This window comes from Perognathus longimembris, chromosome 2 (assembly GCF_023159225.1).
Source record: "Perognathus longimembris pacificus isolate PPM17 chromosome 2, ASM2315922v1, whole genome shotgun sequence".
Classification (NCBI taxonomy): Eukaryota; Metazoa; Chordata; class Mammalia; order Rodentia; family Heteromyidae; genus Perognathus; species Perognathus longimembris.
In genome coordinates, this window is record NC_063162.1 from 71,615,489 (window position 1) to 71,632,759 (window position 17,271).

General features: G+C 42.4%; 1 protein-coding gene across 3 annotated transcripts in view; it reads left to right on the forward strand.

Annotated features, from left to right (window-relative positions):
- The first annotated feature begins 661 nt into the window (after window positions 1-661).
- Window positions 662-17,271, forward strand: part of Stard3nl (STARD3 N-terminal like) — a 30,834-nt gene continuing 14,224 nt past the window's right edge. For all 3 annotated transcript variants that reach the window (XM_048339452.1, XM_048339451.1, XM_048339454.1), the window contains exons 1-7: window positions 662-761; window positions 8,585-8,852; window positions 12,358-12,435; window positions 13,058-13,135; window positions 14,860-14,913; window positions 15,039-15,156; window positions 16,907-17,002. In XM_048339452.1, coding sequence (XP_048195409.1) covers window positions 8,628-8,852; window positions 12,358-12,435; window positions 13,058-13,135; window positions 14,860-14,913; window positions 15,039-15,156; window positions 16,907-17,002 — 649 coding nt within the window. In that variant the 5' untranslated portion in view covers window positions 662-761; window positions 8,585-8,627. The remainder of the gene's footprint in view (window positions 762-8,584; window positions 8,853-12,357; window positions 12,436-13,057; window positions 13,136-14,859; window positions 14,914-15,038; window positions 15,157-16,906; window positions 17,003-17,271) is intronic.

Sequence of the window (17,271 nt, forward strand, 5' to 3'; positions counted from 1 at the left end):
CACGTTATCATTGCCACGCCTCAGTCAGTACCCAGGCCCCAAGTTGAAGCCCCAAAGGAGAGGAGAAGACAACAGATCTACCAGCACCATCTCTTGGGATGGGGTAGGGTTAAACCTAATCAATAATGACGCTCAGTCCCGTAAGGAACAGACCTACGCAAGGGTGCTGGCTACGCAGGGGCGGCGGGATCACCGCTCTGCAGACGGGTGGCCTGGCACAGAGATGAGTGCTGTTTCCATCACTGGACCGCGTGGGGCTCCGAAAGCCAGCCCCACGATCCCCTGCCCGAGCCAGACCAAACCCCAGCAATGGCGGAAGCAACGAAGTAGATGCCAAATCACGACCGGAGACGCCCAAGAAAACCACAACGCAGACAGCGCAAACCCTCACTCGAACTCCAGACAGCCCGCCCCCTCCGCCTTCCCGCGTCTCTTATTGGTCAGGAGATGACTGACATCCCTTTGACCAATCGGTTGGCTCCTCATTTTCTGGCTCAGTCCTCAACCGAGACTTTGAGGCTCCGCGCGTGGACGTCGGCGTGCTGACGTCACGGGCAGGCATTGGAGGTGGTCGGGTAGTAGCTGGCTGCGGGCGTTGGGCGGCTCGCGGCCTGCTGGGCCGAGTCCCAGCTCCCGCCCCGCCCCGCCCCGCCCCGCGTCGGGCTCCGGCCCTGCCGAGCCCCGCCGAGCCCCGCCCCTCCACCCAGCGGTCTGCAGCCTCCAGGCCTGCCTGGGCCGCCGGCCCGGAACCACCCTGTGAGGTAGGCTGTGTTTCTCATCGCCCTGTTGACAGGTTGGAAAACTGAGTCTTAGGCCTAGTGACCGGCGGGGCAGACCTCGGGGAGGAGGAGGAGAAGGAGGAGGCCAGGTGGATGCTGGAGAGAAGCTGCCAGCCCCTGGGGCCGGGACTTGGCCTGGGTCGGCAGTGTGCGGACCAGGAGGGCCCAGCGTCCACTCTGAGGGGTCCAGCCTAGGCTCAGAAAAGCACTGGACTGATGCGGGGGAGGGGGAGGGGAGGGTTGGTGATGGGCCTTCTGTGTTCGTCTAGAAGAGCCACATTCAAACAAAATAAAATAAAAACTAAAGCTTGAGTCATGAAGGGTCTGGCTGTGGTTTCAGTTCACTGCTTTAATCACCTATTCTTTATGAAATCTGTGGCATGCCCGCCCCTCCCACCCCCTTCTCCTCTCCCCTTTCCTCCCCCCTTCTCCTTTTCCCTTTCTCCCTCTCTCCTTCCATTCCCCCTTCCCTCCTACCTCCTTCCCCCTTCTCTCCCCCAGTGATTTAAGTTCAGTGCTTTAACCACCCTTTCCTTATGAAATCTGTAGTGTGCTTGCCCCTCCCCCTCTCCCCCACCCTCGCTCCCCAAATTCCCTCCCTCTCCCCTCCCCTTCCCCCTGCTTTCCCTTTTCTTCCCTCTCCCATCCTCAGTTCCAAAATGAGTCCACATTGGAACTTCGTTCTGATTTGTCTGTGTGTGCCTATACTGGAGCTTGAACTCGGGGCCTCCACCCTGCCCCTCAGCTTTTACACTCAAAGTTGGCTCTCTGCCATTTGATACACAATATTTTGGTGGTTAATTGTAGATATGAGTCTCATAACTTTTCTGCCTTGGTTGGCTTCCAATACAAATCCACAGATCTCAGCCTCCTGAGTAGCTAGGATTATTGGTGTGAGCCACCAGTACCCTAGCTTCTGTTCATTTCTTAAGGTGTCAGTTGTTTATATGATTCCTCATCTCTCTCACTAATAGAATCAGCTGAATGCATCACTTGATTCAGTAATTGTTTAGATAAATTGCAAACGTGTTACTTTTAGTAAATTTAGTAAAAATAACAGCAGTTGTAATATCCTGACACACTGGGTTAATCCATTGTTTTGTGGGATTGGGAAGGGTTCTGCACAGATAATTCCCATTGATTTTCTATCTACCCATTCTTCTCATCCTGGAAAGCATGATTTGATGAAACAATAATTCATAGCAACCTTGCCTTATTTATTGGATTCTACTACTAAGACAGTGGGTTATGTCCCTGAAGTGAAAATGTTTACTGTGCCATAGTATGCATACAGATTTAATGTTCCGTATTTCAGAAAGCATTCATTCTCTTTAAAATCTTGCTTTCTCACACATATGCCTTTTAAGATTACATGATGGCATTGTAGAAAAGTGCATTAAAGAAGTTGAATGAAAACTACTCAGGACTTTGATTCATAGAAAGATGGTGATTATTACATTTGAAATTATTCATGGAGTGATATCTGATGAATGTCTTATGTCATACATTGTATTCTGAAGATTAAGTGATTGAGCAGTTTCCTGCCCTCAAAGATCTTAGACTTTGGTGGAGATGAACATGCAAATTGAAAAACAATTTTAGATAGTGTACATCTTTCTAAGGAGTAAGGTGCATGAGTGGCTTAGGGTATGTGAGGAAATATACTTATGTGGGCCTCCCTTGGAGGTGTTGGTTTGAGTGAGAGCTGAATTTTTAGGGTGAGTCAGCCTTGAGAGGATCTGTAAGTTTCCATTAAAAATACAAAGGAGCTAAAGGAACAATGAGCTTGTCATGATACAGGAAGGAAGGGAGAACACTATGGTTGGAACAGAGTAAACCTAAGGGAATAAGGTCCAGGACAACTCTGAGCAGTACTGGAGAGAGGGGCAGGAACTTCACCATCTGAGTCCCACCTGGGAATTGCACACTGGTTAAGGGAAGATGATTTGCATATTGTGGAATTCATGTTTTCCTTTGGAAGCATTCATAGACTAACCATTTTCTGCTTTATCTTGGTTAAGACATAATTTTAAGGATGCCCTTAGTGAAAAGAAAAGGTATTTTCCTCCTGCACTCTATTCAGTGCAGTCACTTTCCTTTCTATTGTTGTTACAGACAGGATTCAAAGCCTCTGCTTTGGACCCTCTCCAATGTAATATTTACCTGCTTTCCATTTGGAACACACTGGAAGGAAGTCCCTGCTCTGTCCAAGCAATTTCCAGGAAACTGCAAGATTAACTAGATTACCTTTTCCATTAGAATTTATGTTACTTGAGGGATGCTGTCTCCTTTATTTAGTGCCTGCAGAATCAGGTACTTTGCGTACATTCTAATCCTGTCAACATCTTGCAAAGATCTGTGTTAAACTTTTTTGTCAGCTATTACAAGTTGAGTGCATTAGTCTTACTCCAAAGTTTTTGTTCTGCTATTCTAATTGCTTCCCTGAGTTTGTAAGCACACCTACAGATCTGTTATTGAAAATGTGTTTCATGATGTGACATATTAGAGCTTATGTGATTTGACTCAATTTAGAGGTGAGTGGTGAAGCTCAGACTGGAAATATAAAACACAGTGGCCAAATTGTTATTGGATTTTCACCCTGATCTTTTTTTTTTTTTTTTTTTTTTTTTAGCGTTTCTACTGTTTTGTACTTAAATTCCCATAAAAAGGTGTTTCTGTAATTTTGAAATGATGAGACAGTGCTAAAAATTTTTGCCTTCTGTTTTCTGAACAGTGAATAGATAATGAATTTTCAAATGCCTCCTTGGTTTTAAAATGACTTAAATAGACACCTGTAATTTCAGCTACATGGGAAGCTGATATGGTAGGATGTTAAGTTCAAGACCAGCCTAGACAACTTAGCTAGATTCTGTGCCAAAATAAAGTAGTAAGTAAATAAAAATAAAAAATATCTGTATAGACTGTATATATAGTTTGGTCATAGAGCTCATGTAAGAGTCCATATTCAGTCACCAATATGGCAATTTAAAAAATACTTCAAAATATAAGCTTCAGTTTCAGAAACATCTGAAAGGACTTTGAAATCTGTTACTATTTCCCCAGCTTTAATCTCATACTCAGAAACCTGAGAATATTGCCTAGAGTTTGCTGGCTCATAGTTCCTGGTAGCAGGTGGAGTTCTCTTAACTGAGGAAGTTCTTGGGTTAGCTCAATGATTCAATTTCTCTTTCTTAGCAATATATATACATATATAATGTATATATATAATATATATATTTTAATAAGGAGAGCCAGGCACCATGGCTCACACCTGTATTCCTAGCTACTCAGTAGACTGATATCTGAGGATTGTAGTTCAAAGGCAGTCTCTACAGGAGAATCCATGAGACTCTTATCTCCCATTAAGCACCAAAAAGCAGGAAGTGGTACTGTGACTCAAGCAGTAGAGTGCCAGCCTTGACGAAAAAGCTCAGGTACAGTACCTAGGCCTGAGTTTAAGCCCCAGGACCAGCACAAAAGAAAAAAGTAGAAATAAGTTTATAAACCATATAGTTGAGAAATATGGTCCAAATATTGAAAGACATTTTTTATTTCTTAGTTTGGCTTATTTTAGTGGTTATAATTGAGATATTCTATGATTCGTGGACAACTAATAGATTACTGTCTTAATGGAGTTTGTCTTTACTGTTAACCAAATTAGAATAATATTAATATAATTATCATCTTCTTTCTTAAACATTGTAAGATGTTTAAATTTAAGTGAAAGAGTGTTTTTGTTCTTTAAACCAAAATATCACAACGGGATATTTTGATGTCTGTGTCTCTTAAGCTTGTTGGTAAAACTAATGTACACGATCTAAAAGTCCAAGCCTTGTGATTTGGCTCTGCGATTTATTGCTATACATCTTCAGTGAGCCCTGTGCCCTTAACTAGATTCCTGGCCTTTACTTTGGTTTGGTTTTAATGTCCTTGCTTGGAAGGCCTTTGCATGGACCACTCCAATGCTGAGCTTTCTCAGTGTCTCTTTTTTGGATGTTTCAATTCACATAACTTTTTTTTTTTTTTTTTTTTTGCCAGTCCTGGGGCTTGAACTCTGGGCCTGGGTACTGTCCTTGAGCTTATTTTGCTGTAGCCCTATACTATTTGAGCCACAGTACTACTTGCAGCTTTGGTGTAGTTTATTAGAGATAAGAGTCTTGCCCAGGCTGGCTTTGAATCACAGTCCTCCGATCTCAGCTTCCTAAGGATGACAAGTATGAGCCATGGATGCCTAGCTTACACAACTTTTGAGACTCTTTTTTTTTCTTTTTTGGTCATTCTTGCCATCTTTTTTTTTGTAAAACCAATCTTTCCATCTTTGGTAATACTCTGTCATATAAGTTGGCCTTCAATTATGTATTGACATGAACTTAAAAGACTTAATGAGCCAGGTGCTGGTGTCTCACACCTGTAATACTAGCTACTCAGGAGGCTGAGAGCTGAGTATTACAGTTCAAAGTCAGCCCAGGAAAGGAAAGTCCATGGGACTCTTATCTACAGTTAACCACCAGAAAACCAAAAGTAGTGCTGTGGCTCAAGTGGTAGAGCACTAACGTTGAGCTGAAGAGCTCAGGGACAGCACCTAGGCTGAGTTCAAGCCCCTGACCAAAAAAAAAAGAAAGAAAAATGATTTGACAATCTGTGTTATACATGCATTTTTTTTGTAGATTGTTCTTGTTTTATTTTCACTTTTGTGACCTCAGCTTTGTGAGGAACACTGGTACATGTTCTTGGCTTTGGTTCAGTAGAACCCATCTCCTATTTCAGTTTAAGGCACTCACTTCTTCAGTCACCAAGATCCCTTCAGAGAAATTCCAATCTTCAGATGGTAAACATGGAGGGAACATTTCCACAAATGATTTCAGTTTCTTCTGTGTTTATGTTACTGGAAACTAGCAACAGTTTCTGCTTTTTCATATTGGGGATGAGAAAACTAAGGCTTGGAGAGAGTAGCCAGAACCCTTTGCTACTTGCAATGTAGGCCTGCGGCCTGGTCAACATTCAGGAGTCAGGATAGCAGAGCCTGATACAGGTGATATGTCAGAACTCCTGGTAGCCTCTTAAATGTGTCTCCATAGCAGGGCCTTTCGGATGGCTTCACTTGCTTGGCATGGGAATTGACATGGATCTGGAACATACTTCTTGTCTTGAATCAAGATCATCAGAGCCTGAACTCACAGTGATCCCTGACTCTAAGCTCATTATTCAAGCCTGAAGAGTTTTCCTGCACAGACATTAGGGTAGTATTAGGCTAAGTACTCCTCAGTTTCATATCCTTCTCTTCTATTTCTCTTATCACAGTTTTCTAAAATGTATCTTTTGGGACTAGAGAGCCTTTTTATTGTACTTAATCTGGAATGTGAGGAGTTTGGTTTAGTAATTTCTAAGTTGAAGTCACAAGATTCTGTGTCCTGTATCTTCCAGGACAGTATGTTTTTCCCCCATGTACTGTGCATTATTGTTCACTGTATTCTTAATTTTTTTTGTATTTCAGATATATGTATACCATATTTTTTAAAAAAATGAATGTCTTTTTTTTCTTCTTTGGTGGTGGTAGTACTTGAGCTTGAACTCATATTCTTACTTTAACTGTGTTCCCAGCCTTTTTTGAGTTAATTTATTTTTCAGTTAGGTTCGTGAGCTAGTTCCAGCCTCAGACCTCCCGAACTGGGCTTATAAATGCCTCACCATGACAGCTTGTTTTCAGATGGCTGCACTAATTGTTTTGCCCAGGTTAGCCTTTAACCCAAATCCTCTTATCTCCACTACCCACTGACCTGAGATTACAGTTGGATGCTAGTACTTTGGGCCCCATGAATTAGCCTCTTGATTTATGGAACTAATGGTGCAGAACTAGATAACTTCAGGTACTTTTTTTCTAGTTATGTGATACTGTAAATTTGTTCAGGGCAACACATGGCACTCTTAAGGCATTAGAAGTTTTTCTGGCAAGTGTGAGGTCACCAGCCAGGACTTGCTTCTAGCATTGCTGGATAATGCCTAACTCTTACTGGGCATTCTCTGCCCAGAGCTATTCTGATATCTTCATGTTCAAGTTTTTTCTTCCCCAGAACCATTGACAGTTTGGGCCTGGAAAACCTTTCTTATTGGTGTCCTGTGCTTTATATAATGTTTAGGACCATCTCTAGCCTCCTGGACAGCAGTGGCACTTCCTCTAGAATTGATCACCAAAATAGCCCCAAATGGCCTCAAAGATGGGGTACGAGTTATAATCCTGTCCCTTACCCTACACCCCACTGAGAACAACCACTTTGTATAAACCACTTTGTCTCCTACCATATCCCTCTAAAAGTTAGGTTGCAGTATGAATGCCCCCATTTTACAGAGAAACTTAAACAGGGAAGTTAAATAACTTGTCCAGTTACACAATTAGTTAGCAGCAGTAATGGGATGTGGAACTAGACAATGTCTAAGTTCACTTTCACCCACCCAACACAGCCTTCTCTACCCATCATCAACTCTAGGAATCCGGAGACTGTGTTCCCCAGAAGGAACAAGAGACAAATGGAGTGCTGGTGAACTGGAGTTATTGCCAGAGTTGCCCATTTTTTTCCAAGAGAAGCTAGGTGAAGATCTGGATTTCTTCTACAGCTTCGAGTTTAAGAAGTCTGTGCAGGCCAGCAGACAAACACTGCTACCTGTATGTGGGCAAGATTTGGCCCCTGGCCATCAGTTTCCAGGCTTGTTTGTGTGATCTTTGCAATATTTTCACAATCTAGAAAAGTCTGCATTCATTTGATAATAAAAAGATAGACTGTGTAGAGGTCACAAGGTGGAATTGAGGGCGGGTAGACAGGTCTTGGAGTCCAGAGAAGTGGTCTTACATTGTCTTAAGGCAAAAACCCATGTAGATTAAAGTTCATCATCCAGAGTACTCTGAAATTGTAATGTTCTTGATGCTCAATGTGACTTAGTCAAAGTGAGTGGATTTTTTTTTATCACTTTGAAAAGCATTGTTCATAACTTTATTTGATGATCTCTACTTTTCTGAGTGTAAAATATTTCATCAGACACTCAGAAAACATGGATTCTGGAGCCGAACACCTGTGTCCTAGAGAAATGAACCACAAGTATAACTAGCTTTAGACATCCTCCAGCCATGGAACCAAATTAAGTCATGTGTCTTCTCTAAGGCCTGCCTTTTTATGAAGCCTGTTCTGACCACAAAAACTTCCCAGTCTTCTCTGTGTTATACTTACCTTAAACTTCATTTATTAATTATTCATATAGCTATTACCTCCTTTATGAAAGAATAACTTGAGGCTGAAGATCAGGTCTTTTCCATTTCTCTCACCCCTACCCCCACCCCAGTCACTGACAGTGTTACACTCTCCATTTGTGTGGGACAAGTAGGTTCTCACTTATGGCGATTTCATTCTGTTTTCTGTATATTTGTGTCTGATTTTGTAGTGTATTATTGTTAGAGTGATGGCATGCATAATTTAAAAAATAGATTGGGAAGAGAGCTGTACAGATTACCTCTTAGCACAGCAAGGGAATTGTCCTGGCATTCTCATCAAGAGGCTCAGTTCAGGCTACTAGGAAAGACTTGTGCCGTGGTACCAGTCTTCACCTTTGATATTCCAATTTTGCCTCCTTCTTTATCGACCTCCTTTTCTAAAGCAGCTGTTTTGTAATGTTGAGAACCAGTTAAGATGACTGTTGGTGTTCATCGATACAGAAGTACCTTAGGTCAAAACAATGTTGATCAGTTAGACACCAGATCTCACATGGTTGCATTAGGTGAGCTTAGGCTAACATGTTTTTTCTTATCTTCCCTCTAGGGATGGTGAGGTAGGAATATCGTTCCTGTATCCCTCCTCTGGGATGAGCCACCTGCCAGGAGACATGGAGAACACCCTCACCGGGAGCCAGAGCTCCCATGCTTCCTTGCGAGATGTCCATTCCATCAACCCCACACAGCTCATGGCCAGGATCGAGTCCTATGAAGGCAGGGAGAAGAAAGGAATATCTGATGTCAGAAGGACTTTCTGTTTGTTTGTCACCTTTGACCTCTTATTTGTTACATTACTGTGGATAATAGAATTAAATGTAAGTTGGTATTTTTTCAGTGACTATATAAGAAACATTTTCAGAAGGAGGAAATTACTATTTTTTTTATTGGTGTTGGTCCTAGGACCTGGGTACTGTCCCTTGTGCTTTTCTTTTCCTCAAGGATAGTGTTCTACCATCTGAGCCACAGCTCCATTTCCAGCCTTTTTGGTTAATAGATAAGAGTCTCATGGACTTTCCTGCCCCAGAGGGCTTCAAACTGTGATCCTCACCTCTCAGCCTCCTGAGTAGCTAGGATTACAGGCATAAGCTACCCAGGCACCTGGATAAATTTTTTTTGTTCTTATCATTTATGCCTTTTTTTTCCATATAAAGCAACATTGTTTTTCTCCAGCAGATTTAGACCTGTCTTATTCTTCAGTGTTATTGTTTGAGACAAACTTGGTAAATTTTACTTATCTAAACTTGAAATTGGGATTTTAGGACAAGCTGTGAGACAAATTCCACTGGCCTGTCTTGGTACTTTCTTACTCAACAAAACCACATATGTCTGTTTACACATCTGAACTTTGTGTTGACTAGTTGAGTTGACTGACTAGTTGACACAGACCTGCTGACTCAAAAGGCAAAATTATCTACCAGGGCATTTCAGAAAAGTTTGCTAGTTCTTTTCCAAAGGGAAAAAAAATGCTTCTAGAATAGATTTTTAGCTAGTCAATCTACTTGCATTCTGATTCCCTTGAGATCTTATGAATACTTTTTTTGCAAAGCAATTGCTTGTTCAAAATTGTTGAGCAAATTTTTTCAAAAGGCATCTGGAGGATAATGCAGTTATATTGCCAAATAATTGTCTAGATCAACAGAAATATAATGCAAAATGTAACATACTAATTTGAAATTCTCTAGCTCTACATTGATAAAATCAAACAGATGAAATTCATCATAATAATACATTCTGTTTAACCCAGTGTATCTTTTTCCCTATGAAAGTCTTGGGTCTGGTTCCTGCCATTCCTCACCAGCCCTGGGCAGCCTCTTGTCAAAGAGGCCTTCCCATCAGTCGCCACCTCTTGTCTTCATTCTCATTCACCTGTTGGCTTCACCTTCTGCTCTCACCCTGGAACAGGCACTATTGTGTTTCAAGACCTCATCTCTGGTTGGTTTCTTCTATGTGCAGTGATTAGCATCCCTTATCCTTCTGTGGTTTTGATGTGTGGTCATGCTGGTGTCAGTTTAAGTGACACCATTACTCTGTCAGCTGTCTTCTGTTCTGGTAGCACTTCCCACCTATTGCCTCCTTCTTCTAGCTGCAGTGCAAGTCGGGAATACAGAGACATTGTTTTGTTTAGAACAGTGCAAGGAAGGTTAGCTGTGAGCACTTTTTTTTGGCCAGTCCTGGGCCTTGGACTCAGGGCCTGAGCACCATCCCTGGCTTCTTCCCGCTCAAGGCCAGCACTCTGCCACCTGAGCCACAGCGCCCCTTCTGGCCGTTTTCCATATATGTGGTGCTGGGGAATTGGAACCGAGAGCTTCATGTGTAGGAGGCAAGCACACTTGCCACTAGGCCATATTCCCAGCCCAGCAGTGAGCACTTTTAACCCAGAAGCTGTTGAAAGATTGTCATGAGAGATGGTCTGACTAGAAGGAGAGAGCTCACTTGTGAGGAAACCAAAGAAGCCATAACAAGCTTGCTGAAAGGCTGACTTTACACACCCTAGCATCCACCCAGTACAAGGGCAACCAATGATCTAAAAGAGCACTACAGTAGAAGAATCCTTTATCTAAAATGCCTGAGACTAGAAGTATTTCAGTTTTTGGATTTTTGAAAATTTTGGAGTATTTGCATGTATATAATGAGGTCTTAGAGATGAGATCCAATTCAAAACAAGAAAATTCATTTACTCATCAACACTTTTACACTTGGCCTGAAGACAATTTTGCACTGTAGTTTTTGTGGGCCTGTAGTTCTTTTTTCACATGAGATCAGGTATGGAGTTTTCCACTTAAGATGACATGTTGGTATTTCAAAAGTCACTGATTCTGGATCATTTTCAATTTCAGATGTGAAGGGAGTTCAGTTTCAACCAGAAAGAACTTGATTGGGCAGGGAAGCTATGGTCTCTATTGGAGACAGCTTGCACCAAAGATTGCAAAGTAAGGATTAGGCATATTTATTTGGGTTACAGGTAAATTCTTAATAACCTCTTTAAAGGCAGCACAAAGTCAAGGTGTTTGAAAGAGTACAGATACCAAAGAAGAGGTTCCTACTGGCAGGTCTGTGCTGGCAAATTAGACTGCTGCTGTCAGAAATGGAAATGGCATCTTGTAGAGAATGTTGGTTAGAACTGTCATTTTTTAATGGTGTGGGTTTTGATAGCCTCCTGTAGTTTGGGGGGCACAGCGTTGCTTGCTGCCAAGTTTTCAGCCTAGTGATTTAACAGATCTACAGCCAATCTGTGCTATCCTCAGAGCTTTAGATGGGCACAGAGAAAACAGTGCTCATGGTTTCCTTTCATTCACATAACAAGTGCAAATCCAGGAAATTGTATGTAAGCTGAGATCACTCTCCTAGTGACAGCTTTTATTCTTACATAATTAACTAGAGACTCTTGCAAAGATGTTCTTAATACTGCCCTCTTCTCAGCCAGTTATCTGGTTAATTGCTCTGTTTTGTCCTCCTTCAGAGGCTATAAACTTGTCACCAGGATTGTGTTTAAAATGAGGAACATGAATGGACTCTTGAATGTCATGTTCCCTCAGAACAGGTGAATTAATGGGCCCCACTGACAGAGAGCCTGACCCATGTTATGTCAGGTCCAACATACACCCTCTTTGCTGATGTCTTGAAAAATATGTGCTTCATGCTTAATTTCTAGAAATTGACTTTGACCATTTAAAATTCTTTTGATAGTAGCATTAGGATTAGGTTATTGTGTATAACTGTAAGTCTAGGTCTATTTCTGACTTTTAAAACCAAGTTATGTATTTAAATATATAGGAGTGGAAAATTTTTAAATACCAAGAGCAAAGAAAGACAAAAATCCACCAGAGAATTCTTGACTTCTAGATGTGTCGTGGTAACTGTTGTCATAAGGTTTGCCATGAGATCAAGCCTTTTTTAAGATGCAAAACTGTCCAGACTGATCAGAAAGTGAAGAAGCCTTGAATAAACCATGCATTTCTTCTTTAAAAGACATTTTTGTGTGATTGCCAACTTTGTTTTGGAAAGGAAAATATGTTTTTTTATGTGACATGTTAGTTGGCCAAAATAGGAACTACCGGATATGAACCACCACATTGTCTTTGTTTGATTTTTGGTAGTGGGGATTGTTTTTTAGTCCGCATTTTAGATGTGTTGACTAGCTGAACTCAGAACTGTGGAAGTGTGGCGTGCTAATGGGAGCCTTTTTCACAGGGTTCTTCTGTGTATTTGTTCATTTATTTATAACATTTCTGAGTTCTGAGGAGTGTACATAGGATCCCTTGATCTTGTTTTCTTTTCCCATGTCATCACTCCTTGTTTGCTTCTTACTCTTCTTTCAAGGTGAATGGAGGCATCGAGAACACCTTAGAGAGGGAGGTGGTGCAGTATGACTACTACTCTTCCTATTTTGATATTTTTGTAAGTAGCTTTTATTTTACATCTCATTTCAGCATAACAGAACTAAAACCAAGGGCACAATCCATTGAAATAGGCCTCGGGACCATATTTTTCCTCTGGTACATGCTGACCCCCTTTATTTTCCTGTGAATTATGCCCATCTTCATTGCTTCTCCCCTTCCTGACTCACTCACTAGTAGATTGTCTGACTGTCACAAGGAAAGCAAAGCTGAATGGAGACGAGGAAGGGCAGCAGAGAGAGCTGATCTACATTCCTTTTCTCATCCTCTCACCGGGCTAAAATATAAAATAGATCTCATTGGCACAACATAGTCATTGAAAGGAAACCATACCTCTTTGTGTGATAGCACTATAAGAGCACCCCCTATGTTTCTCTCTCTCTCTCTTTCTCTTTCTTCTCTCTCTCTTTTTTTTTAAGTAATGGGAAGTTAATTGGAACTCTTAATTGGATGGTGTTATATTAACATCTTGGGGAGGAAGGCCCATGTAGGGATCCATGCCTCTCTGTGATAATAGCAATATAAAACTCAAAAACGATGGTCAGGCAAGCTTAGAAAGCTACATTACTTTGTAAATGTTGTATTTTAAATAGCTCATCTTCTCTTTCTATTTTTCTCCCTAGCTTTTGGCAGTTTTTCGATTTAAAGTGTTGATACTTGCATATGCCGTGTGTAAACTGCGCCATTGGTGGGCTATAGCAGTGAGTATGCTGGGTGGAGCCGGTCATCTCTGTGGGTCTTCCCTCTAGGGTGTGGCCAGGGTGCTTACTACAGGCAGAGCAAAGGGGGGGGAGGGGAGATAGAGATGAGGTTTCCTGGCTTTTCCTTTCTTTCTCACTTCAGTGGGTTTAACACAAGTTTAACATGCCAGAGGTATTTCCGTTGTCAAGGATTAACTAAGGATGCTAAGCCAGTGAGGACTCTAGAGTCTTGGGAGTCCACCTACTCTCTCAACTCTTTTTGTGGAGAAGAGATCAGTGCAGTACCTTGGTCACAAAGATGTGTGGAAATCTCTTCCTTTTCCTTGATACTATTCCATGATTTTTCCCCATGATTTAGTCTCTGTTTATTTTGATGTTAAAGTATACAGAAAACTTCCCTACTCCTTCCTGTTGTTCCTCCTGGCTCCTTGAGTACCATAATGTTTTTCTCCTCTCTTTCCTTGCATCTAGCATGGAACTTGGGCACCTTGTGTGTCCCATTAATAAATATTAAGAGACTGAAAGAGTTGCAAGCATTTCTACTTGAATGAGGCAGATGCGGGAGGGAGAGTAAGGCTGAGGAGGGAGGGGGATACCGAGCTCTCCAGCCTAGGGAATCTGCTCAGGAGAAAACTGCAGTCCTGCTGTGGAGGGCTCTGGCCTGTCCACATGGGCATGAGGACTGTGCTGCCTCCTAAGAAAGGGTCCGCCAGAGGTCACAGCCGCCTGACTGCACGTAGCATCCCAGGAGGTCAGACCCTCTCCTCAGGACTCTGATTTCAAGGATATCGGCTTGTCCCCCTTTCACACTTGGGGTGTGATGATTACAGTTTACTGCCTTTATCCAACAATCTCCATTTGGTGGGTTGATTCCTTACTCAAAACAACTAGTAGTAGCTACATTGTCCATTGCAAAGCTCTTCCTGGCAAAGAGCTTGACAAATCTGCTCTTTGAGTTGTAAGGAAATAGCTTCAGTATCTGCTGTGAAATTGTCTTAAGGAGAAATTTCAGTGATGCTGCCTTATGGAAAAGTGGCTGGAGGATGTCTCTGTAGCAAATCCATTTGTTTATTTCTGATTCTTATTTAGAGCATTTGCAGGAAGGAGAATTCAGCTGGTACCTGTGAGTACCTAGTGTCAGCCTGTAAAGTACCCATTGCCAGGAGATGAGGTACCACCTCCTCCAGCATCTCATTTTGGCTGGGGTGTGTGTTTTCTCCTGAAACTCTGCTAGTACCACTGAGAAAGCTGCTTATGTTTCCTGGTCTCTGTTCTGTCATTAATAGCTCCTATTGGCATTCACTTTGATCAGGTTTTATCACACTGAATATCCTAATTGGAGGCAGGTGTGGCAAGGTTCATATATGGTAAATTTGTTCTGTACTTCACAGCCCTAGTAAGCTCTGGCCTGCCTTTGTCTAGACCTTTCTTCCCTGTGGCTGAATATTGCACCTCTGGTGGAGAAACTAAGTGCATGAGCCTTCTGTGTATGCTATCAGGGAAGAAATACCATAAGCCACCCATTGGCTTGTGTCCCACAAGGACTCTATTTTTGCCTAGTCTGGGTGGAGGAGACCGAGAGAGAATAATATAGGAAGGAGGTAGGCCAGGCATGTGCTTCTCATGCACTACCTGCTCCTGGCTCAGGTGGGTCTCCTGTGAGGTAGGGGCCCTCACAGTGTGAAGTATCTCACTTGAGCTGTGCTTCATTATGTGTCTTACAGTTGACGACAGCAGTGACCAGTGCCTTTTTATTAGCAAAAGTGATCCTCTCAAAGGTATGGCTGCTCCACTTCCTGTACCATTGTCCTCTGCAAGGATGACACCAGCCCATTTCCATTGAATGTCTGACCAAGCTGACCATCATTGCCCTTCCCCCTCCTGTTCATGTCTCTTCCTCCAGCTTTTCTCTCAAGGGGCATTTGGCTATGTGCTGCCCATCATTTCATTCATCCTTGCCTGGATCGAGACATGGTTCCTGGATTTCAAAGTGTTACCTCAAGAAGCAGAAGAAGAAAACAGTAAGTTTTTGTCAGAGTCAGCCTGCTAGACCAGCTGCAAGGGGCTGATGTGGCTTCTTGGTGTGAACTCAGATGCCAAGGGTGGGATGCAACTGCATGGCCACATAAGAATGGAGGCAAGTGTTGTGTGAATGGGACAGTGACAGGCAGAGGGGTCCTCTTTCCAGTTGTCAGGAAGAACAGGTGAACACCTGTTCAAATGACATTAAGCTACCAAAACTAGCCACCATGTTGTTCCCCTCAGATTGGTTGTTTGTTTGTTTGTTTCATCATTTATAACCATGATAAGATACTAAACATTGTGTGTATATCAACAGAGCTGTGCTGGTGAAAAGCACAGAAAACAACCAATTATTAGTGAAAGGGGCAGCAATTTCCCACATATGCCAGGACATTTGCAAAGTCCTGTATTGCTTTCCACACTGATGGTGTTGCAGAGTCGGTGGTAAATAGATCAGATAGGTGCCTGTTCTTGGGAGTGGAACAATGGAGTTCAGAGGAGGGAGACCTCAGCTGACCTCCCCTGCCCTCTCCTGCCCTTCCCTGCCCTCCCCAAACCAGTGCAGTGCTCAGCACACACCAGCCCTCCCTTGTCCTCTGAAGGGCATCCAGCATCGTGTGTGCCTGTGTTCTGCCTAGGTTAGTCTCACAGTTGACTAGGAAGGCCAAGTGATGGACTGAGATGTGTGGCTCCTTATTGTTATTGCCCTCCCCACAGAAGGCCTTCATGGAAGCCCAGCCCTGCCCACCCCTCTCTGACAAGTGTCAGTGTAGATACTCATGCTATTTATTTCTAGACTGACACCTTGGGTCCATTTCTGTCATCCACCTCATAGGAAAAAGTCTTAAGTGTGACTGTAATTTCACACAACAGGATAAAAAATAATTTATATGTGGTTTTATTTTGAAAAGTTTGCTTAATATAAAAGCAGTTTTTTAAGAAGAATGGAGTTTTATTTCAAAGTACAAGGTGTGTGTCTGTCCTGTGCCCCTATTCTGGCAAAGGATGAGCAGATGACACTGAGGAAGCACAGGAGGCTACTTCCATTAGATCTGAGCATCAAGATGAACTCTGCTGAAGATGCTTCAAGTTATAACATGGTAGATACATGAATGGCTATTTCTCAGTACTTAAGAAAGCTCCATCCACAATTTCTGACCATTTTGATTTAGCATTTGCTCTCATTGTCAGTGGCAGACGTGCACAGAGGCATGCATGTGCACTGTATGCACATATGCCTTCTTCATCAGGGAGATTGTTCTGGACCTGCCCTCTCTTTACCATCTTGTCTTCAGGAACACCCTTCTTTAAAGCAAATGTCTCTCCACCTTATTATTCTTCCTGTATTTTTAAGAAAGGCCACTGAAGTATTACACTTAGCCTCTGGTGTTTATCTAACCGGATGCAGACAATAGACCAGTTGTACAGGCTGACCAGATCTTGATTCACTTTGTGTTTTGTTTTTGATGTAGGTGTTGATACTTGTACAGATAGTCATTCTCAGGGAAAAGAAACCTTTAAAACTGAACTTAATATCCTAGGATATTAAGGCAATTTTTAAATGACTTGTTTTTCCTTCTTTACAGAATTGATTGATGGTTTATTAATGAAACCTCTAATTTTGCAGAGTAACTTTGTTTATAATAACATTTTTAGTATAATAATGATACCCTTTGACAATACTTAATCTCAATGCCAAGCTTCTGAGAAGGGGGCCACATTCCATTGACTGCATTTCTTCTCTTCCAGGGCTCCTGATAGTTCAGGATGCATCAGAGAGAGCAGCCCTCATCCCTGCTGGGCTTTCTGATGGTCAGTTTTATTCACCTCCTGAATCTGAAGCAGGTAAAAACTCAATTGCCAGTTATATCTTTGTTTGTAACTTAAAAATCTCTACCCTCCTCCCTCTCCTGCCTATCTCTTTGTTGGTCCACTGAATGCACATTAGGCACTTAAGGATGTGTCAAGACAGAGAGGTTGAAAGTGAAAGTAGGGAAGAGGCCTGGCTCCTGAGATTCACTATCCCTGCTTTAGGAGGCAAGCAGAGGAGGAATGGGTCCTGATACTTTCCATTGTCTTCGACTGCTAACCCAGATGTCCTCTGGGATTGCCCA